Below are 23246 nucleotides of genomic sequence, written 5' to 3'. Positions count from 1 at the left end.
TTTAACAAATGTCTTACAGCTGCTTTTGTTTTATCTGTGTTTGTTTAATAGACTATTTTTAGTGCTGGCTTATATTTCAATACTTTTAAAAATACTGTTTAAAAGATACTCATTTTAAAAGACATGTATTATCACATAGCTGTCATATAGGATGAAGAAAAAAATTCACCGAGCTGAAGTTACAGAAGAATTTAAGGACCCAAGTGATCGTGTGATGAAGCTTATCACTTCTGATGTATTAGAGGTAAATTTTCTTTTATGCTCTTGAAATTTTTTTAAAACTGTTTTATTGCCAAGTACATATCAAGGTTATACCTTCATCTACTGGACACTGATTTTTCTAATGATTTTCACCACTCTAGGATGCTGTTTCTCTAGAGTATCAGAAATAAAATAGCCTAAATATATCAAGACTTACAAATCTTAAAATAGCATGAGAAAAAAAGATGTAGAAGACTGGACTTGGACCAAGGATATGTGGATTCCGTTACTAAAACTACCGTTAGTTAGGTCATAAAACAAGAGTTTAAAGTGACTTTACTTACTTTTCTAAAAAACGATACGCATGGCCAGGCATGGTGGCTCACACCTGTAATCTCAGCACTTTGGGAGGCTGAGGTGGGTGGATCATGAGGTCAGGAGTTTGAGACCAGCCTGGCCAACGTGGTGAAATCCCGTCTCTACTAAAAACACAAAAATTAGCTGGGTGTGGTGGCACACGCCTGTAGTCCCAGCTGCTGGGGAGGCTGAGGCAGGAGACTTGCTTGAACTCAGGAGGTGGAGGTTGCAGTGAGCTGAGATAGCACTGCTGTACTCCTGTCTGGGCAACAGAGCAAGACTCCGTTTTAAAAAACAAAAAAAAATATGCATTTATTTCCTGAGTTTTTTTTTTTTTTTTTTTTTAAGTGGAGTCTCACTCTGTTACCCAGGCTGGAGCACAATGGTGTGCACCACCACGCCCGGCTAATTTTTTGTATTTTTGGTAGAATCAGGGTTTCACTGTGTTAGCCAGGATGGTCTCGAACTCCTGACCTAGTGATCTGCCCACCTTGGTCTCCCAAAGTGCTGGGATTACAGGCATAAGCACCTGGCCTACTTCCTGAGTTTTTTTTTTTTTTTTTTTTTTTTGAGACAGAATATCGCTCTGTCGCCCGGGCTGGAGTGCAGTGGCCAGATCTCAGCTCACTGCAAGCTCCGCTTCCCGGGTTTACGCCATTCTCCTGCCTCAGCCCCCTGAGTAGCTGGGACTACAGGCGCCCGCCACCTTGCCCGGCTAGTTTTTTTTTTTTTTTAGTAGAGACGGGGTTTCACCGTGTTAGCCAGGATGGTCTCGATCTCCTGACCTCGTGATCCGCCTGTCTCGGCCTCCCAAAGTGCTGGGATTACAGGCTTGAGCCACTGCGCCCGGCCTACTTCCTGAGTTTTAACATTTATTTTAAAACCCACTATTGAAAACAGTGAATCTATTTTGATAATATATTTTGGTATTTTGTTTGAGTGTACAATATTGAGAAAAATCTTATGCATGGATAAGTAGTGTTACAAATCTTTTTAAGCATGAGTAGAAAAGCATTGCTTTGAGGTTAAAACAAAATCTCAGTACAGGGTTACAGGCTTCTAAATCAATGATATTTCAAAAGAACATATAGAGAGGAGACGAGGGGGTAAGGGGACACTTTGGTCATGCTTTTAAATTTTCTTTAAGCCTAAATATCTCCCTCATTAATATTAGGATTATAATATTTTATTTCATTTGGTTGTTGTGAGAATTGAAATGAGGTGATACCAAACTAGTGCCGAGTGTGGTATATTACACACAGTATACCCTTAATAAATGTTAATTCCCCTTTTCCCCAGCCCTACTCAGTCTTTTCTTGTATTACAATTGAAAGAGAGGGATCAGATCTTCGATTTACTCAAATGTTTGTTTAGATGCCCCCATGTTCTTTTTTTTTTTCCCCCTTACGTAGGGTCTTTCTCTGTCGCCCAGGCTGGAATGTAGTGACACAATCTTGGCTCACAGCAACCTCTGCCTCCCAGTTTCAAGTGATTCTCGTGTCTCAGCCCCCCCGAGTAGCTGGGGTTACAGGCATGCACCACCATGCCCAATTAATTTTTTCTATTTTTAGTAGAAGTGAGGTTTCACTGTGTTGACCAGGCTGGTCTTGAACTCCTGGGCTCAAGCAATCTGCCCGCATTGGCCTCCTAAAGTGCTGAATTTACAAGTGTGAGCCACTGTGCCCGGTTGTCCCCATGTTGCAATAGCATGAGCCTGTCAGGTTGTTTGTAATTCAGGTAGCAAATTGATTTTTGAGAGCACTCTGGGTCTGTTCTGTAAAGTGACTTTATTTTTGAGCAAGGATTCTTAATCTCTGGCCTGGGGATCATCCATGTGCCCTCTCCCCCACCACATTGTATGAAAAATTGATGTCATACATATGGATCCTTTTTTTTTCTTTCTTTCTGAGATAGAGTCTCACTCTGTAGCCCAAGTTGGAGTGCAGTGGCGCAATTTTGTCTCATTGCAACTTGCAACCTCTGCCTCCAGGGCTCAAGCGATTCTCATGCCTCAGCCTCCCGAGTAGCTGGGACTACGGGTACATGCCACCACACTTGGCTAATTTTTTGTATTTTAGTAGAGATGGGGTTTCACCATGTTGCCCAGGGTGGTCTCGAACTCCTGAGCTCAGGCGATCTGCCCGCCTTGGCCTCCCGAAGTACTACGATAACAGACATGAGCCACCCTGCCCAGCCCATAAGGATACATTTTTAGGGTGAGGTACTGTAGCTATCCTCAGATTCTCAAAGGTGTTCATGTCCCCCAAAAAGGTTAAGGATTACTGTATTACAAGGAACTGAATATTCCTCAATATCTGAAGACATAGTATAATGCAGGAACTCTGGGAAGATGTTTTGTGTAGATTGTTTTACTTCAACATTTCTGCAAAATAAGTGTTTAAAAGAATTTTTAAAAGCAAGGGGTTTTATCTGTGATTTAAAGTTGAGGAAACTGAGTTACAGAGACTAGGTTAGGAAGTGATGGAGCTAAGCTTCAAACTCAGTTCTGTATGGCTGCAGTGCCTGTTTGTGGATAGCAAAGGACTGGTCTGAGGTGGGACTGGGGTTGGAAATTTGTCATTCGACAAGCAAATGAGTGAAGTGTAACAAGAACTAGGATTTTTTTTTTTTCCCTTTAGCAGCTTAGCGAGAAAGAGGTGGGAGAGAGTTTATGTACAAAACTAAATAAGATAAAAGTACTTTGTATAATAGAAGGAATTTGTATTTTGTCTTTTTGGCAGAGGGGAGTCGTAAAGTTTTAGAGATTGGAGAGAAATAATGTTTATGTTTAGAGTTGAAGTAAGGAGCTAGTTAGAGGGAATGGTTGTATACAGGAGAGGTAGCAGCAGGGTTCCTGCTATGGAGGAGGTGGGTGTGTCTGTGATTGAGAATCCAGTGGAGAGAGTAGCCTTGAGCAGAAGGCGTACTTCTTCCTTTGAAACTTGAGGAAAGAAGGTGAGAATGGATTTTTATAAATCTTTGTGTAGAGGAGAAATAGAAGGCAAGCAGACCTGACTGCCTGAACTGTAAGAGAGCATCATCGGGGTCAGGGAACTGAGAGTTGAAAATGTTTGGACTAGCAATTATGGAGAATGGAAGAAAGATTTCAGGATGCCAGAAAGCTGAGAAATGCTGATGTGAATCATGAAGAGAGAGGCACAGGGCATTTTCAAACAGCAAGACATTCTTATCAATATTCTAATGAAAAAGATGATTTGAACCCAGTTGGTTATAATTTCTTTTTTAAAATTTTTGAGACAGGATCTTGCTTTATCACCCCGGCTGGAGTGCAGTGGTGCGATTGTAGCTCACTACACCCTTAATCTCCTGGGCTTAAGTGATCCTCCCACCTCAGCCTCCTGAGTAGCTGGGACTACAGGCACTCACCATCATGCTGGCTAATTAAATTAAATTAAATTAATTAATTAATTAATTTTTTTGAGACAGACTCTTGCTCTATGGCCCAGGCTAGAGTGCAGTGGTATGATCTTGGCTCACTGCAACTGCCACCCAGGTTCAAGCGATTCTCCTGTGTCAGCCTCCCGAATACCTGGGATTACAGGTGCGTGCCGCCACGCCGGGCTAATCTTTGTATCTTTAGTAGAGGCAGGGTTTCATTATCTTGGCCAGGCTGGTCTTGAACTCCTCACCTCTTGATCCACCCACCTTGGCCTCCCAAAGTGCTGGTGTTATAGACGTGAATCACCGCACCTGGCCCATGCTGGCTAATCTTAAAAATTTTTCTTGTAGAGACAAGGTCTTGCTATGTTGCCCAGGCTGGTCTTGAACTCCTGAGCTTGATTGCTCTTCCTACCTTGGCTTCCCCACAGTGTTGGGATTATAGGCATGAGCCACCATGCTTGGCTGGTTATAATTTTTCTGACTATTGACCAATTTGGTGGTAGAATGTAAATATTTTTTCAACATATCTTTTTCAACGTGCTTTTTCATTCTAAGCTCTTTTAAGTTGGGGGTGATGCACAAAGGTCTACTCTTTTTAGAGTGAATAGAGAAGAGTGTCAGAAGGGTCAGGCTATGAAATACCTATACCTGGAAGCTTTTAGGAATGGAATAGTCTGTGAAGTTATCCTGGCTCTGTTGGATCTCTGGCTTGTGATATAATTGCTTTGAGAGCCTTGTCCCTTGATACTTCTGCTGGCTCTGTATCTTTTGTCCTAGCATAGCCTGTGATCCATTCTCACTGATAATGCTTAAATTTAATACTCTTAAATTTTCCTTTTACTGCCTGCAACTGCTGTTAAGTCTTCATTTCAGAAGATCCAAATTCTGGTCATGATTCTGCCACTTGTTCTAGTTTTGTGGTTAAGGAGGCATAATAAAATGAAAAAAGAACAGGATACTGAATCAAAACATTTGACTTCTAGCCCTCTGCTATGTAAGTAGGACCTTGAGCAAATTATTTCATTTCTGTTCTTCATTTATATAGTTATAATAATGGACATTGTGTGCTGAGTACTCACCAAATGCCTGGAACTATGCTAGATGTTCTACGTGTGTTATCTTACTAACTGTCATAGTAACCCTGCAGAGGAGGTGGTATTTCCCCAGTTTTTTTTTTTTTTTTTTGAGATGGAGTCTCGCTCTGTCGCCCAGGCTGGAACGCGATCTCGGCTCACTGCAAGCTCTGCCTCCCGGTTCAAGCCATTTTCCTGCCTTAGCCTCCTGAGTAGCTGGGACTACAGGTGCCTACCACCATGCCCGGCTAATTTTTTGTATTTTTTTTTTTAGTAGAGACGGAGTTTCACTGTGTTAGCCAGGATGGTCTTGATCTCTTGGCCTGGTGATCTGGCCGCCTCGGCCTCCTGAAGTGCTGGTATTACAGGCATGAGCCACTGCACCTGGCCTTTTTTTTTTTTTTTCTTAAAGCAGAGTTTCCCTCTTATTGCCCAGGTTGGAGTGCAGTGGCATGATCTTGGCTCACTGCAACCTCCACCTCCCCACCTTCCAGGTTCAAATGATTCTCCTGCCTCAGCCTCCCGAGTAGCTTGGACTACAGGCACCCGCCACCATGCCCAGCTAATTTTTTGTATTTTTAGTAGAGATGGGGTTTCACCATGTTGGCCAGGCTGGTCTCGAACTCCTGACCTCAGGTGATCTGCCTACCTCAGCCTCCCAAAGTGCTGGGATTACAGGCATGAGCCTCTGCACCTGGCCCCCAGTTTTAAAATAAGGAAACTGAGGTTTAGAGAAGTTAAGTAGTTTGTATCAGGTGAGGCACAATAAGGTACAGACACTGGGTTTGAATGTCCAAGTCTGTAAGGCTCCATAGTCCATGCACTGTCTTTTATTTCTTATTTAATTTTCTTCTTTTTTGTTTTTTTCAAGAGTGTGGGGGTCTTGCTATGTTGCCTGAGTCGGCCTTGAATTCCTGGGCTCAGGCCGTCCTCATGCCTCAGCCTTCTGAGTAGCTGGGACTACGGGTGCACACTACCATGCCTGGCTTCTTTAATTTTGTATAGTGCTTTACATTATACAGAATACTTTCACCTGTATAATAAGCTTGTTTAATAATTAACAATGGTGGGTTTGTTCATTTTGTACAAATGTGAAACGTGAACGTGATTCTTAGGTTGAGGGACTTCCCCATTGTCATACATTGAGCAAATGACAGAGCTCAGACTCAAAAACTAGATCTGACTGGTGGTCTTTCTATATCACATGAAATAAAAATCATGAGAGCACAGCCAATGTAAATAAACTATAAAGAGTTAGGGGCTCTCCATGTCTGGACACTGTTCTCCATTGCAGATCCCGTGTATGTGAGCACTTACCACTATTGATCAGTTTCTCATTTCTTTTTTTTTTTTTTTAAGAGACGAGTTTCACCTTTGTTGCCCAGGCTGGAGTGCAATGGCACGATCTTGGCTCACCGCAACCTCTGCCTCCCGGGTTCAAGTGATTCTCCTGCCTCAGCCTCCTGAGTAGCTGGGATTACAGGCATGTGCCACCACACCCAGCTAACTTTGTATTTTTAGTAGAGATGGGGTTTCTCCTTGTTGGTCTGGCTGGTCTCAAACTCCTTACCTCAGGTGATCCGCCCTCCTCAGCCTCCTAAAGTGCTGGGATTACAGGCATGAGCCACTGTGCCTGGCCTAGTGTCTTATTTCTTGAACAGGTATTGATTCTACCAAAATCTGGAAATGAATTGAGTAGTCTGAGTTAGGGATGACTCAGATGTTGCAATGTCCATCTGTGATGGAAATGTCAGTAGTTCTCTCCTGATCTTAGAGCCAAGTCCCTATGCCAGGTTTTCTTAAGTCCACCTGTAGTATGCTGTCTTTTTCCTTACCCCACAGATCTGCCCATTTGGCTGGAGAGTTTTGGAGGAAGAAGATCTAATAAATAATGCCACAAATGGTGTCATAAATCACCCTCTATTTCTTTCTTTTTTGTTTTGAGATGGAGTCTTGCTCTCTTGCCCCCACTGGAGTGCAGTGGCAGTGTGATCTTGGCTCACTGCAACCTCCGCCTCCCGGGTTCAAGCAGTTCTCCTGCCTCAGCCTCCCAGGTAGCTGGGATTACAGGCGCCCACCCCCACACCCGGCTAATTTTTGTGTTTTTAGTAGAGATGGGATTTCACCATGTTGGCCAGTCTGGTCTTGAACTCCTGACCTCGTGATCCTCCTGCCTTGGCCTCCCAAAGTGCTGGGATTATAGGCGTGAGCCACCGCACCCGGCCTACCCTCTATTTCTTTTAATCCTGAATCTTATCGCTGAAGTAATGGTGAAACTTATGGGAACAGGCACATAGGTTTTGGGATTTCTGTGGCAGGTTGGGATGAGAGTCGTTACATAGGAATTTCCAGCAGAGCATAAAGGACTATGTAAATATTCTTTTCTTTTTTTTGAGATGGAGTCTTGCTCTGTCACCCAGGCTGGAGTGTGGTGGCATGATCTCGGCTCACTGCAAGCTCCTCCTCCTGGGTTCACCCCATTCTCCTGCCTCAGCATCCCGAGTCACTGGGACTACAGGCGCCCACCACCACGCCCGGCCAATTTTTTGTATTTTTAGTAAAGATGGGGTTTGACCGTGTTAGCCCTGATGGTCTCGATCTCCTGACCTCGTGATCCGCCCGCCTCGGCCTCCCAAAGTTCTGGGACTACAGGCGTGAGCCACCGCACCTGGCCATAAATATTCTTGATGTGACAATATGATATAAAAATATCTTAGTTATCAGTAGCAATATTTAATGATACATCATGCTACAAATAATTGTGATATTCTAGAATGGAATTGTATGTTAACTGATTCGTCTTTCCCCAGTGTCTTCTGTAAGTGTATCTTAGTTAATGTTTGTTGAGGTAAGTCAGTAAATCCATACCTCTGGAATCCATACCTCTATGTTAATGAAGTTGCACTATTTTGTTTACATGATTATGTTATTTTCAACATACTGTAGCATGTTATTCCCTATCAACTGGAAGTCACCTTGGAAGGTGACTATTTTGTGTTGGTTTTGCCTTTTAGTTTCTCCTCAAAAAGTGAAATAAAGGACTCATCTTTTTGCTTTTAGGAAATGCTGAATGTTCATGATCATTATCAGAACATGAAACGTGTAATTTCGGTTGATAAGTCCAAGCCAGATAAAGCCCTCAGTTTGATAAAGGATGATTTTTTTGACAATATTAAGAACATAGTTTTGGAGCATCAGCAGTGGCACAAAGACAGAAAGGTATGCAATCACTTGTTTGGTGCTTCACCATTTATTATACACGAATGATTATCCATGGATGATAATGTTGAGAGGCAGCCTAGTGTTAGAGGCTGTAATCCTGTGGAGCTAAGATTTAGAGGGCTTGGCTTTTCTAGTTCCACCTTTGCCACTTACTAGGTATGTGATGTTATTTAACCTTACAGATGGAGTATATATGTATTTTCCTTTTTTTGGTAGAAGAGTAAATAATCTTGTTATACCACAGATTTATTACAGGCTTTATAATTTGGCATTTTTCTACGGGTTGCACACTCGGTCTTTGGGCTAAATCCTGCACACAGATGTGTTTTGTTTGGCATAGTGTTGATTTTAACATTGTTTAAAATTTTTGAGTTAATTACCAACTTTTAAGTACTTGTGGACCTCACCTAAAATTCTAGACTGGTAATACTGATTCCAGTTTGCTGCATGACAGCAGACAGTGGGACCTGAGTGGTGGCTTTTCCTACTGCGATAGGGCAGGTGTTTCTCTGTTTACATATTGTCTACCTGGTGTGGTTTATCTTTTTGCAGGTCTCATCATCACAGATCTTCAACTTAGTTTATTTAACCAAAAGTATTGATGGTTTCACATTAGCCTTTTCAGCTAGAGGAACTTTTTTACCCTGGAAACCTAAAGGCTAGCCTTGTGAAATTTACTTTTGAAACTATTACTCCATCTTATTTTAGTAAATCTAGGAAAACAATTTTTAAAAAGTAAGCAATTTCTGATTACTTACTGTGTGTCTTGATAATGTGCTGATGTTTTCACAGATGTCACACAGATACTGTTATCTATATATCGTCTTTCAGGAAGATTTCTTGCTACTTTTTCACTTTCTGTTATATAAAGGAAGCTGGCTCACAGCTTAATTTTAGAAAAGATAAACAAGGAAACTGATAAGAAGATGATAGTCTTGGGAAGAAGAAAATAACTTTATTCCTCTGCATTTATTTTAATGAGAGATAGCAAGTTTTACAATGTTTGGATACTTTAAGTCCTACAAATAGGTTACACAAATGACTTAGGCATTTAATGTAAAAAAATTGTTAGTATTCTTTATATGTACGTATATAGACAGGGTCTTCTTGCTCTGTCACCCTGGCTGGAATGCAGTGGCAAGACTACAGCTCACTACAGCCTCGACCTCCCAGGCTTAAGTGATCCACCTACCTCAGCCTTCTGAGTAGCTGGGTTTGCAGACATATGCCACCATGCCCAGCTAATTTTTTTTATTTTTTGTAGAGACAGCGTCTTGCTATGTTGCCAGGGATAGAACCAGCAAAATTTTAAATTTTTTTGTAGAGATGGGGTCTTGCTATGTTGCCCAGGGTGGTTTGGAACTCCTGGCCTTAAGCAATCCTCCCACCTCAGCCTCCCAGAGTATTAGGATTACAGGATTAGCCACCATGCATAGCCAGTATTCTCTTTTAATAGATAAACTCTCTTCAAAGAGCATTACTACGAGCTCTGAAAACCTGAAGGAAAGGAGAATAAGCCTGTTTTCTTACTACCATATAGAGACTACCATATTAGGAGGATTTAAGCATTTTATTGATGAATTGTAGAACATTTTGAAACCTGTGATCTTAATGTTAGGTGGTATATAATGTGAATGATCTTTTAGTTTTTCATTTATTAAAAGTAATGATTTCTCACTGTTCTAAAATTGATTTGCAGTTAATTGAATTGTAAATTTGTGTGTGTGTGTATGTATCTTTTTTGCTCTTTTAGAATCCATCCTTAAAATCAAAAATTAATGATGGAGAAGAAAAAATGGAAGGAAATTCACAAGAAACAGAGGTCAGAAAACTTTGCAATTCATATTATGTGTGGCTGTGATTCTGTATACTAAGCATTGTGACCCATGGTCAGTATTATAAGAAATATAAGAGAAAATTCTGAATCATGGTTTTGTGAAAAGGTAGTTTGTTATTTACTAGAAGCCTTGTGGAGGCCACATCAGGTGTAGGTTGGGAGAGAGGATGATAATAGTTTTCCGTAGGGAAAGGAAAGCTCGACTATGGAAGGTGCAATCAGTTAATAGAGGATCAGGATCAGGCTTTTGTAATATATCTTTTCTGACTTGTCAGCCTTTCAACCAGTGTGGAGCCCAAGCCATTACACGGTATACTGCTTCCTGCCTCCAGAGTTTTCATCCATCTTAGTGGATGAGACAAGGAGCCATCTTTGAGTATAGGCAGATGAGGAGGGAATGGCAGTTCAAGGCTCTGCCTGATCACCCAGGCTTTCATTCATATTGTCCTCCTTGAATCCTGAATGAAAATGATCTGTAACTACGGGGATAGTATTATGGCACCTGCTACATCTGTGAGAGAATATGATGTATGTTTATGTGTGTGTACCCAATATATGTTAGTTTCTTTTACCCTACCTTCTGTCTAAAATCTTATTTCTGATAATAAATACTTGGGTATTCAGTTTTTTCACCTATTGTTTGTGTGTTTTAACTTTTTTTTCCTTCTTATTTTACATCCAGAGATGTGAAAGGGCAGAATCATTAGCGAAAATAAAATCAAAGGCCTTTTCAGTTGTCATTCAGGTGAGTTATTCTTTAATAAGGTAATTTGGAAATTGACTGCTTTTTAAATTATATTTCAATTTTTCATCAAAGTAGTGATACATGTACTTAGTTTTAAAAGTCAAATGCTAGAGAGGTTATATAGCACAACAGACCCCTTCTCTGCCACTTCCTACCCTTGTATTCCTAACCTTGAGAGGCAACATCTTCGACTTCTTTTCTTTTAGCAGTTTCTTCTAATATTTACCTGGAATTTTGATGCCATTTCCTTTATTGTCTTCCAGCTTCTAGTATTCCTGATTTTGGAAGGTTTTAGGGTTTTGCTTTGTCCCTGGAGTTCTGAAATTTCATTTAGTACATATAATGTAACTTGGTGTACATCTTTTTTATTTATTGCCCATGGCACTCATGGTGACCTCCTTTTAATCTGATATCCTTCAGTTCTGAAGAAGTTTCTGTATTGTTTCTTCGATACAAATGTTCTTTGCTGCATCTTTTCTCTTCTTCAACTTTTCTTATTTTTCTCTTTTATTTTTAGTTTCTGTCTCATTTTCTATTTTCAGGGAGATTTCTTAGGCTTTATCTTCTGAACCATTATATTGATTTTAAAAAAATTTCCCCTGATATTTTTTCATTACCAATAATTTTTTTTGTTCTCTGAATGCTGCTTGTTTTGTTTTTTTAAATGTATTTTTCTTTTTCACAGGATGCAATAACTTTTTCTCTTTAAGGATATTAACTACAGTTTTTTTGATGGTTCCTCCCATTTCCTGTGAGTTCTTTTTTTTCTATTTGTTTGAACTCTTTCACTTTGTTGACTTTTTTTTTTTTTTTTTTTTGAGATGGAGTTTTGCTCTTATTGCCCAGGCTGGAGTGCAATGGTGCGATTTTGGCTCCCCACAACCTCTGTCTCCCAGGTTCAAGTGAGTCTCCTGCCTCAGCCTCTTGAGTAGCTGGGATCACAGGCATGTGCCACCACACCTGGCTAATTTTGTATTTTTAGTAGAGACGGGGTTTCTCCATGTTGGCCAGGCTGGTCTCGAACTCCCGACCTCAGGTGATCCACCTGCCTCGGCCTCCCAAAGTGCTGGGATTACAGGCGTGAGCCACTGCACCTGGCCCATTTTGTTGGCTAAATGATTGAAGAAGGCTGGGCGCGGTGGCTCACACCTGTAATCCCAGCACTTTGGGAGGCTGAGGCGGGTGGATCACGAGGTCACGAGATCAAGACCAGCCTGGCTAACTCGGTGAAGCCCCGTCTCTACTGAAAATACAAAAAATGAGCCGGTCGCGGTGGCAGGCGCCTGTAGTCCCAGCTACTCGGGAGGCTGAGGCAGGAGAATGGCGTAAACCCGGGAGGCGGAACTTGCAGTGAGCTGAGATCCGGCCACTGCACTCCAGCCCGGGCGACAGAGCGAGACACCGTCTCAAAAAAAAAAAACAAAAAAAAAAAATTCATATATATATATATGATTGAAGATCCTCAGATGTCTTTTCATATTTAAGGGTGGTCAAGAGGAGATCAAGAGCTTATCTAACCTCTAGATTTCTTTGTCTTGGATCTAGTTATTTAAAGAACAATCTTTCACTTCCTTGTCTAGGGGAGGAGGGTGGGCAATAAGCCCAGCTGTCAGTGTTTTGGGAGCCTACAGAGAGAATGAGATGTGAGGCTCACCATTCCTTATGCAGGTTTCACTCAGCCCCTCTATTTTCAGTAAGAGTCCTCATCTCCTTCCTCACCTACACCAGTTTCCTTTGAGCCCACAGCCTTTCTCGTTTAGCCTCTTCAGAGAGCAGCAGGCCTTCTGTTTTGTATAGGAGAAAGTCAGTTGCCTAGCTCTGAGTTTGAGGAATGAGACACTATTCTCTATAGATTTTCAATGCACCTGCCTGTTTTTTCAGTCCCACCTCAGCCTTCCAAAGTGCTAGGATTACAGATGTGAGCCACTGTGCCCAGCCCTTTGCCCATTTTTTAATGAGGTGGTTTTTTTGTTTGTTGAATTGTTTAATTTTCTTATAGATTCTGAATATTAGACCTTCATTGAATGCCAAGTTTGTGACTATTTTCTCCCATTCTGTAGGTTGTCTGTTTACTCTGTTGTTTCTTTTGTTTTACAGAAGCTCTGTAGTTTAATTAGGTCTCACTTGTCAATTTTTGTTATCAACTTTGTCAAACATCAGGTGGTTGTAGGTGCGTGGCTTTATTTCTGAGTTCTCTGTCCTGTTCCATTGGTCTATGGTGTCTGTTTTTGTACCAGTACAATGCTGTTTTGGTTACCGTAGTGTATCTGTGGTTTCTGCGTCTATGGATTCAACCAATTGTGGATTGAAAATATTTGAACAAAAAAATGCATCTGTACCAAATATGGACACACTTTTTTCCTTGCTGTTATATTCCCTGAATAATATGACAATCACTTTCATAATATTAGGTATTATAAGTAATCTAGAGATGATTGAAAGTATATGGGAGGGAAGTGCATAGGTTATATGCAAATACTACACAATTTTACATCAGGAATTTGAGCATCTCTGGATTTTGGTATCCGAAGGAAGTCCTGGGACTAATCCTCCATGGATACTGAGAGACAACTATACGTGGTTGCTTTTTAAGAGTTGTTGGTTGGACGCGGTGGCTCAGGCTGTAATCCCAGCACTTTGGGAGGCCAAGGTGGGCTGATCACGAGGTCAGGAGCTTGAGACCATCCTGGCCAACACGGTGAAACCGTGTCTCTACTAAAAATACAAAAAATTAGCCAGGCATGGTGGTGGGTGCCTGTAATCCCAGCTACTCGGGAGGCTGAGGCGGGAGAATGGCATGAACGCAGGAGGTGGAGGTTGCAGTGAGCTGAGATCGTGCCACTGCACTCCATCCTGGGCTACAGAGCAAGACTCCATCTCAAAAATAAAAAATAAAAATAAAAAAAAGAAAAGAAAAAAGAATTGTTAATACCTGTATTGCATATACAACATTAACCGAAAATTCTTTGCTTAAGCAAGTAAGGGAATTCACCTACTGATATAACAAAACAAATCCATAGCCAGGATTGGCTAAAGATATCTGTGTCTCAGACAAAGATATCATTAAGACTGGCCCTCCATTTTCACTGCCGTCAAGTGCTATTTTCCTGACAGCTTCAGCCTTGCATGTTCCCAGTTTTAGCTTCCAAGGCAAGAAAGAATCTTTCCTTCCTAATAGTTAAACAATTCCAAAATAACATTTCATTAGCCATGATACATACCACATACCCCGCCTACTTGCCTCCCCACTCCCAACAAATTACCCTGGCCATGGGGATGTTAAACTCATTGTGGCCAGCTCTGGGCCACATGGCCAAACCTGGAGCCAAGCATGGAGTACTTCTACTTGGAACACATGGTAGTGCCTACGGGAAGTAAGTTTATTAGAAGATGCCTCTACACCTTTGTTGCCCAACCATGCCAGATAATAGAACAACTTCATTTTAAGCCCATGTGAGCAGGTAGTGGTAACAGCTGCAGGAAACTTCATGTTATAAAAAGAATAGAGTATTTACATGACACAGGTAGTTATAGTAAACCAGCCAGGGGTAATAGTAAAGTACTTTATGACAGATACTTCTGTAAATCTTTCCTCATCTTTGATTGTACATTTTGTCTTCCTCTGAATTACCTATCATTTGTATTCATTTTATAATTTATTGGTTAATTGGATTGTAACTCTTAAGGCATCCAAATCAAGAAGGCATCGTCAAGTCAAACTTGACTCTTCTGACTGTGATTCTGCATCTGGTCAAGGGCAAGTCAAAGCAACTAGGAAAAAAGAGAAGAAAGAAAAATTAAAACCAGCAGGAAGGAAGATGTCTTTCAGAAACAAAGGTAATTTTTTAAAGTCTTACTAAGACTCAACAAAGGAGAATGGGTTTTATTTACAACTTTGCCTCATCTTTATTTCGTTGTTAAGAAGGATTAGATACTTGTTTGAGAACATTTTTGTGAGATTTAATGTTAAAAATAAATTGTTAGATTCTTGGAAACTTATTGCTGGAAAGGGACCCTAGGAATCATATCAAATGTATCATTTTATAGGTGATGAAATTTTGACCTGGCCAGGTGCTGTGGCTCATGCCTGTAATCCCAGCACTTTGGGAGGCCTAAGTGGGTGGATCACTTGAGGTCAGGAGTTCGAGTCCAGCCTAGCCAACATGGTGAAACCCCGTCTCTACTAAAAATATAAAAGCTGGGCATGGTAGTGCACGCCTGTAATCCCAGCTACTTGGCAGGCTGAGGCACAAGAATTGCTTGAACCTGGAAGGTGGAGGTTACAGTGAGCTGAGATCATGCACTTCAGTCCAGTATAGGTGACAGAGCAAGACTGTCTCAAAACAAAAAACAAAAAGAAAGAAATTTAGGCCTATAGAGATTAAATAACTTGTCTAAAGTGATAATTAATAGCTAGATAGTTATGAAATCAGTCTAGAATTATCCAGTGCATTTTTTTTTTTTTTTTTTTGAGATGCAGTTTTGCTCTTCTTGCCCACGCTGGAGTGCAATGGCACGATCTCAGCTCATTGCAACCTCCGCCTCCCAGGTTCAAGTGATTTTGCTGTCTCAGCCTCCCAAGTAGCTGAGACTACAGGCACCCACCTCCACACCTGGGTAATTTTTTTTTTTGTATTTTTAGTAGAGACGGGGTTTCACTATGTTGGCCAGGCTGGTCTTGAACTCCTGATCTCGTGATTCACTGGCCTCAACCTCCCAAAGTGCTGGGATTACAGGCGTGAGCCCCTGCACCCAGCAATAGTTTGTTTTTTTAAAAAATTGTATGAATAATATATATGTACCCTACATAAATTTGGAATTTGATTAACAGGTTTACTTGGGGTGAGAAAAAGAGCATTAGAAACATTAGTAAATATTTAATACTAATACGAAATTCACTCCTAACTACTGCAGGAATATATGAAGATAAGTTAACAGCCTTTTAGCATTTTTCCCCCTTTATTGAAGCAGTGGAAGGGGAATTGAAGTTAAGTACCTTTAATATGTCCCAGATATGATTAAGTACTATAACAGTAGCTTGAAGTGCACTGAGAATTCAGAGGAGATACCATATTTGTTAAGTATGATCGAGAAATAGTTCAAAAGGAAATTTTTCTACTTCCTTTCACAATGCTGAAGGATATTGTGAAGAAAATTGTTAGACTAAACTCATGAGTATTACTGAAAAAATCCTAAGTCATATGTATCAAAAATAATCCTAGACACAAAAACACCTTAACTGAGTACACTTATTTCAGGATGCATTCAGAATCTATTAATATGATTTACCACATCAATAGGTTAAAGGGGAAAATGTGAATTTATTTTAATAGTTACCAAAGAAGACATTTGATAATATCCAGCATCCATTCTTTTTTTTTGAGACGGAGTCTCGTTCTGTCATCCAGGTTGGAGTGCAGTGGCCGGATCTCAGCTCACTGCAAGCTCCGCCTCCCGGGTTTACGCCATTCTCCTGCCTCAGCCTCCCGAGTAGCTGGGACTACAGGTGCCCGCCACCACACCCGGCTAGTTTTTTGAATTTTTTTTTTTAGTAGAGACGGGGTTTCACCGTGTTAGCCAGGATGGTCTCGATCTCCTGACCTCGTGATCCGCCTGTCTCGGCCTCCCAAAGTGCTGGGACCAGCATCCATTCTTGATTTAAAAAAAAAAAATCTTCTAGATCAAGGAGTTAGCAAACTGTTTCTGTAAAGGGCCAGGTAGTAAATATTTTAGGTTTTGTGGGCCATGTTTCTGTCACAACTACTCAGCTCTGCCATTGTAATGTGAAAGTATCTATAGATAATACCAAAACACCTGAATGTGGTTGTAGTCCAGTAAAACTGTATAAAAGCAGGTGGTGGGTCACATTTGGTCCTGGGGTTTGTTAACTCCTGCCCCTGCCCTAGATAAAATAGAAGATTATTTCTTTAATCTTAAAAGTGTGTGTGTGCACGCATGTATTAGATCATAAGTTGCCTCATGTTCAATGGTAATATGCAAGAAGTATCACAGTTTTATTTAACGTTGCTCTTAAAGAGCTAGTCAGTGTAATCAGACAGGAGAGTGAAGGGAGATATGACATCAGAAAGAGAGCCTAGAAAATTATCATGATTTGTGAATGATTTTATGCCTAAAATATTCTAAAGAGAATTTGCTGAAAAATAGGAACAAAAATTTAGGGAGGTAAGGATTACCACTGTAGACCTTACAAAGATTAAAAGGTGACCAAGGCAAAATTATAAATAATTTTATGCCAGTAAGTTAGATAGCTTAAATAAAATGGATAAATTTATTAAGAGACACAAGTTTCCAGGCCAGGTGCCGTGGCTCATGCTTGTAATCACAGCACTTTGGGAGGCTGAGGCAGGTGGATCACCTGAAGTCAGGAGTTCGAGACCAGCCTGGCCAACATGGAGAAACCCCGTCTTTACTAAAAATACAAAATTAGCCAGGCTTGGTGGCGCATGCCTGTAATCCCAGCTACTTGGGAGACTGAGGCAGAAGAATCACTTGAACCCGGGAAGTGGAGGTTGCGGTGAGCCCAGATGTGCCTTTATACTCCAACCTGGGCAACAACAGCAAAACTCTGTCTCAAAAAAAAAAAGAGACACAAGTTTCTAAAACTGACGCTGACGGAAGAAATCTGAATAGTCATGTCTACTGAGACCCCAAAATATCTGAGACAGGTCTCAGTCGATTTAGAAAGTTTGTTTTGCCCGGGTTAAGGATGTGCCTGTGATACAACCTCAGGAAGTCCTGAGGCGTGCGCCCAATGTGGTCGGGTTACAGTTTGCTTTTATACATTTTAGGGAGACATGACACATCAATCAATATATATAAGTTGTACATTGGTTTGGTCTGGTAAGGCAACAAGTGGGGGCTTCCAGGTTAGAAGTAGGTAAGACAAAAAGTTGCATTGCATTTTTTCAGTCTTTGATGGCCTTCCACCTAATACGAATAATACGCAATTTACTCTGGCTCAATGAATCTGCATTTTCACATGAGCAATAGGGGAGAGGAACCAATCAGATATGCATTTGTCTTCGGTGAGCCTCAGAGGGATGACTTTGAATAGAATGGTAGGCTGGTTTGCTCTAAGCAGTTCCTAGCTTGACTTTTCCCTTTAGCTTAGTGATTTTGGGGTCCTAAGATTTATTTTCCTCTCACACTGCTAAGAAATTAAATTCCCAGGCTTCTCTGGAAATTTTAGCAAACATTTAAGAAACGAGTGATCTAGATCTAGATTCTTTCAGAAAATACAAGAGGGAATACTTTGCAGCTTATTGACGTTGCAAGAAAGAACTAAAGACCAATATCCCTTATCTTATCCAAAAAAAAAATTCAAAATGGATTATGGACTAAATTTGAAACCTAAATTATAAAACTTGTGAAGAAATATGTAGGAGAAAAATGTGTGTGTTCTTGGATTGGGCAAGATTTTTAAATACATGACACAAAAAAACACAAGCAAATCATGAAACAGAAAAAATTGATAAATCTGCATTCTCAAAGTTACAATTTTTGCCTTCAGAAGACACTGTTAAGAAGATGAGAAGATAAGCCATAGACTGTGAGAAAATTTCTGCAAACTACTACCCTGATTAAAGGTCCTGTATCCAAACTAGTAATATATAAAGAAGTCTAACTCAATAAATATATAGTCCACCTAATGAAGAAATGGCTAAAACATTTCACCAAAGAAAATATATGGATGGCAAATAAGCATATGAAAAGATGCTCTGCATCTTTAGTTATTAGAGAAATGTAAATTAAAACCACAGTGACATTCCACTAAACCCTGAATGACAGCAACAAAAAGACCCCACAAAACAAAACAAAAATTGTAATGAAAAAAGCTGTTGATGATTTGAAACAAGTGGAACCTGCATACTTTTCTGGTGTGAATCCAGAATGATGTGGTTACTTTGGAAAACTCAACAGTTTTTAAAAGGTAAACATGTACTTATCATCTGACCCAGAAATACTATTCCTTGGTATTTATACAAGAGAAATGAATACTTAATGTTCACACAGAAATGTGTATGCAAAAGTTTATGTGGCTTTATTCATAATTGCAAGAACTGCAAACAGCCTAAAAATCCTTCCACTGCTGATTGGATAAACTGTGGCATATCCATACAATGAAATACAATCCAGCAATAAAAGAGCTGTCATACATGTAACAACGGAGATGAATCTGAATTCAGTGTGCTCTGTGAAAGAAGACAGATACAAAAGGCTATATACTCTATGATTCTATTTATGTGACATTCTGGAAAAGGCAAATCTGTAGGGACAGAAAATATGTATTTGGTTGCTAGGGACTTAGGGGTAGGGGAAGGTGTTGAATGCAAAGGGGCACAGAGAAATTTTTGGGGTGATGGAAATCTGTATTTTCATTGCAGTGGTAGATTCCACAACCATGCATTTGTCCAAACTGCTCTGTACAGCAAAAATGGGTGAATTTTATTGTATGTTAATAATACTTCAATAAACCTGACTGATGGCCAAACACGAGCAAAAAGAGAGGACATAAGGAAAAGATTGTTTAGTTTGGTTGTATTTCAAAAATTAACTTCTGGTAGATTAAAATGTTTTTTTTTTCTGAAAAGAAAATGTTCAGCTGAATTAAATTTAAAGGAGTTTAATTGAGCAGTGAACTATTGGAGTATCACACAGCCCCCAGAATCACAGCAGATTCAGAGACTCCAGCGCAGCCACGTGGTGGAAGATTTATAGCCAATAAAAGGGAAATGAGGTACAGAAATCGGAAGTGAGATACAGAACAGCTGGATTGGTTATGGCTCAGCATTTGCCTTATTTGAACACAGTTTGAAGACTCAGCAGTGTATGAATGGTTGAAGTACCGCCGCTGGGATTGGCCAAGACTCAGCTGTTGTTCAGGCATATACTGTTAAATTGGGTTTTCACTCTTGTCCACCTATTAAGCTAGATCGCAATTTGTCCATAAGGACTCAAATATAGAAGTATGGAGTCCTTCTCAGGCCATATTTAGTTCACTTTAACAGAAGTACCAAAGATATTTAGGTTTAGAAACCCTCACAAGCACTTTTTATTAATAGCCTTCATATAGGCATAGCAATGTGATAAGCTGGCCAAGCTGCTTTCTTGAAGACCTGAAAAAAAATTTTTTAATGTGGTTGAGGAACAAGAGCAAAATAGGAAAAGAAAGTTAAATGAAATGAGCTTTCATCTTGAATATGTGACAGGTATAATTTATGAAATATCACTTCCTTTGTTAATCATATCTTAGTTCCTAAAAACAACTGTTTTGTAAATTCTAAAACTAACTTAAGTACAGGCTCTGTAGTACATCTGAGATTTGTTAATGAATTTTCTCAGGTTGTTAGGGAGGATTTACCCATGAGAAAGACTGAAGTATTATAAATGTGATCTGAATTCAGATCTCCATCATGGCTTAACTAATCCAGCTAAGGTATTGTAAATACTCTGAAGCAGAAGTAGTTACCTGAATAATAAAGACCCAAATGCTTACTTTGTAGTTTCCCATTAGTCAAAAGTTCATTTCCATACAGTGAAAAGGTATTTTTGATTTTATAGTTTTTCAAAAAGAGGAGCCTCAGTTCCATAAAAGGCAAAAGATCTTACAAATCCATTTGCACATATGATACTTTTAAAATTTCTAATTTTAAAAGAGCTCTTATAAATGAATAAGAAAAGGACCACCACCCAGTAGAAAAATAGCTTAGGACATGAACAGGCAATCACAAATGCAGGCAGAAAGTCAATGCATATAGGAAATAATTGAATTTCATCTATAATTACAGATATATAAATTAAAACATGATTTTTATATTATTTGATCAAAGATTAAAGGTGTAATACCCATTGATAGTGAAAGTGTAAGGAAATACAATCTCAGTTTAAGTGGGAGAGTAAATTGGCACATTCTTTTCATAGAGCAATTTAGAATCGTGTCAAAATTTTAAATGTACATGCCTTTTGGAATTGCTAAGAATTTATTCTGTACAAATCATAAATATAAAAGGAAATTCATTGCAGGATTCTTTGAAGTGGCAAACTAAACAACTCAAATGTATAATGGGTAAATAAAATTCTTGTCAGTCCATACAAAGAAATACTTTGCAGTTACTAAAAAGCTAGGGAGGCTGAGCACGGTGGCTAACGCCTGTAGTCCCAGCACTTTGGGAGGCTGAGGGGGGCGGATCACAAGGTCAGGAGTTCAAGACCAGCCTGGCCAATATGGTGAAACCCCGCCTCTACTAAAAATACAAAAATTAGCTGGGTGTGGTGGCAGGCGCCTATAGTCCCAGCTACTTGGGAGTCTGAGGCAGGAGAATCGCTTGAACCCAGGAGGCAGAGGTTGCAGTGAGCCGAGATCATGCCACTGCTCTGCAGCCTGGGTGACAGGGCAAGACTCCGTCTCAAAAAAAAAAAAGAAGCTAGGGAAAGCCCTATATTATGAAAGTATATCCAGAATATATCGATTAAAAATAAAATACAACATGATACATTTCTTAGTGAAAAGGCTTTTTTAAAAAGAGTATGATCTCATTTCTATTAATCAAAAATATATATATATACACATACACACATGAACATAATATATAGCACTGAAGAAATCTAGACATGTATGAAGTATTACCAGTGGTTAATTTTCAAGGATGGTATAATGAGAAACTATCCATAAATTTCTGTAATGTTTGGATTTTATATAACCGTGTGTTACTTTAATCAGTAGAAATCCAAAGACCTTTTTACAAATAAGGTAAACATAATTCCATAGACTCAGACAAGTAGAAGGGTTGGTGTGAAAAAGGCAAAGTAGCTGGGAAGTATAGAGCAAGGGGTCCATTTAGATTGGATTGTAAAGGGTGTGTTGGGGAGTTAACTGTTAAAAGTGCTGGAAAAATACATTGAGGATTGTATTGTGACCAGGCCTTAAATGTGGAATCAAGTAGTTTACACTTCAGTTGGTAGGCAGAGGGGAAGTCAACTGAAACTTTTGAGCAAGAAAGTGGCATGCCCAAAGTTTTTCTTGAAGAAAATCAGTCTAGGAGTAGAATGGGAGGTAGCTGGGAACAAACTGAAAATAGGAACACTAAGTAGAAGGCTGTTGCAGTAGTTCAGATTTAGGAGTGACGAGCATGTGCCACATGGTTGTAGGAATTAGAGAAGCAAGGCTAACAGACATAAGAGCCAAATATGGAGGCTGGTGGAGAGGGGTGAGACAAGAATGCTTAATGTCTGAGCACCTGGGAGGATATTCATGTCCTTAATGTTGGAGAAATATGATGACATGATAAAGATTTCATTGGGGGGAGAATTCGCTCCAGTCTGCCTTTCCAGACTTAATTTCTGTAATAATTGCTTGATGCATAAATGGGTGCTCAGTATATTTATGGAATTTATTTAAGCTTATGTTATTTAAGCTTCAATTATGTGCTCACCATTCCTCGAATATAGCATGCATGTTGATAGGACATCAGTAATATCAGTGCTATGATGGATGAAGATGATAGCAACTACTGTTTATGTAACACTTTTTTTGAGATAGAGTCTTGCTCTGTCACCCAGGCTGGAGTGCAGTGGCACAATAATGGCACGATCTCGGCTCACTGCAACCTCCACCTCCTGGGTTCAAGCGATTCTCCTGCCTCAGCCTCCCCAGTATCTGGGATTACAGGCACTCGCCACTATGCCTGGCTAATTTTTGTATTTTTAGTAGAAATAGGGTTTCATCATGTTGGCCAGGATGGTCTCAAAGTCCTGACCTCGTGATCTACCCACCTCGGCCTCCCAAAGTGCTGGGATTACAGGCGAGAGCCACCACGCCCAGCCAAAATTTACTTTTTAAAAATTTAATTATTCTTGGCTATTTTCTCAAATGTATTGCATTCTCTTTTATATGTTTCCTTTGTTCTACATTTATCATTTTTGTAATTATAAGTATATTAAAGTAAAATATATTTTATGCTCTTATTTTCTGTAACACTGTATCCTTAACATAATTTAATTTTCTTTTGACAAGTCATGGTCACCATCATGAGGATTATGTTACTGGGTTTTATAATGTAATGATTCTATCAAGAAAGAAGCCAGATGCGGTTGCTCATGTCTGTAATCCCAGCAGTTTGGGAGGTTGAGGCAGGTGGATCACTTGAGGTCGGGAGTTTGAAACCAGCCTGGCCAATGTGGTGGCATGCACCTGTAGTCCCACCTATTCAGTAGGCTGAGGCACGAGAATCATTTAAGCCTGGGAGGCGGAGGTTGCAGTGAGCTGAGATTGTACCACTGTACTCCAGCCTGGGCTACAGAGAGAGAGACTGTCTCCAAAAAAAAAAAAAAAAAAAAAAAATAGCTTAAGTGTGGGGCAGTTTATACTAAATGGCTTCATGCCGCAGTG

At 40.0% G+C, this 23246-nt stretch overlaps 1 protein-coding gene across 1 annotated transcript in view; it reads left to right on the top strand.

Moving 5' to 3' along the window:
* SNAPC1 (small nuclear RNA activating complex polypeptide 1) overlaps positions 1–23246 on the top strand; it is a 33419-nt gene that overhangs the window by 6398 nt on the left and 3775 nt on the right. Inside the window, exons 4-8 of the mRNA XM_003901898.5 lie at positions 140–244; positions 8094–8252; positions 10009–10077; positions 10775–10837; positions 14524–14674. Of these exons, the coding sequence (XP_003901947.1) occupies positions 140–244; positions 8094–8252; positions 10009–10077; positions 10775–10837; positions 14524–14674 (547 nt within the window). The remainder of the gene's footprint in view (positions 1–139; positions 245–8093; positions 8253–10008; positions 10078–10774; positions 10838–14523; positions 14675–23246) is intronic.

The sequence above is a fragment of the Papio anubis genome, chromosome 7 (assembly GCF_008728515.1).
Source record: "Papio anubis isolate 15944 chromosome 7, Panubis1.0, whole genome shotgun sequence".
NCBI classification, from domain to species: Eukaryota; Metazoa; Chordata; class Mammalia; order Primates; family Cercopithecidae; genus Papio; species Papio anubis.
Note: the sequence above shows the minus strand (reverse complement) of the source record. Positions and strands in the feature narration are given on the sequence as shown.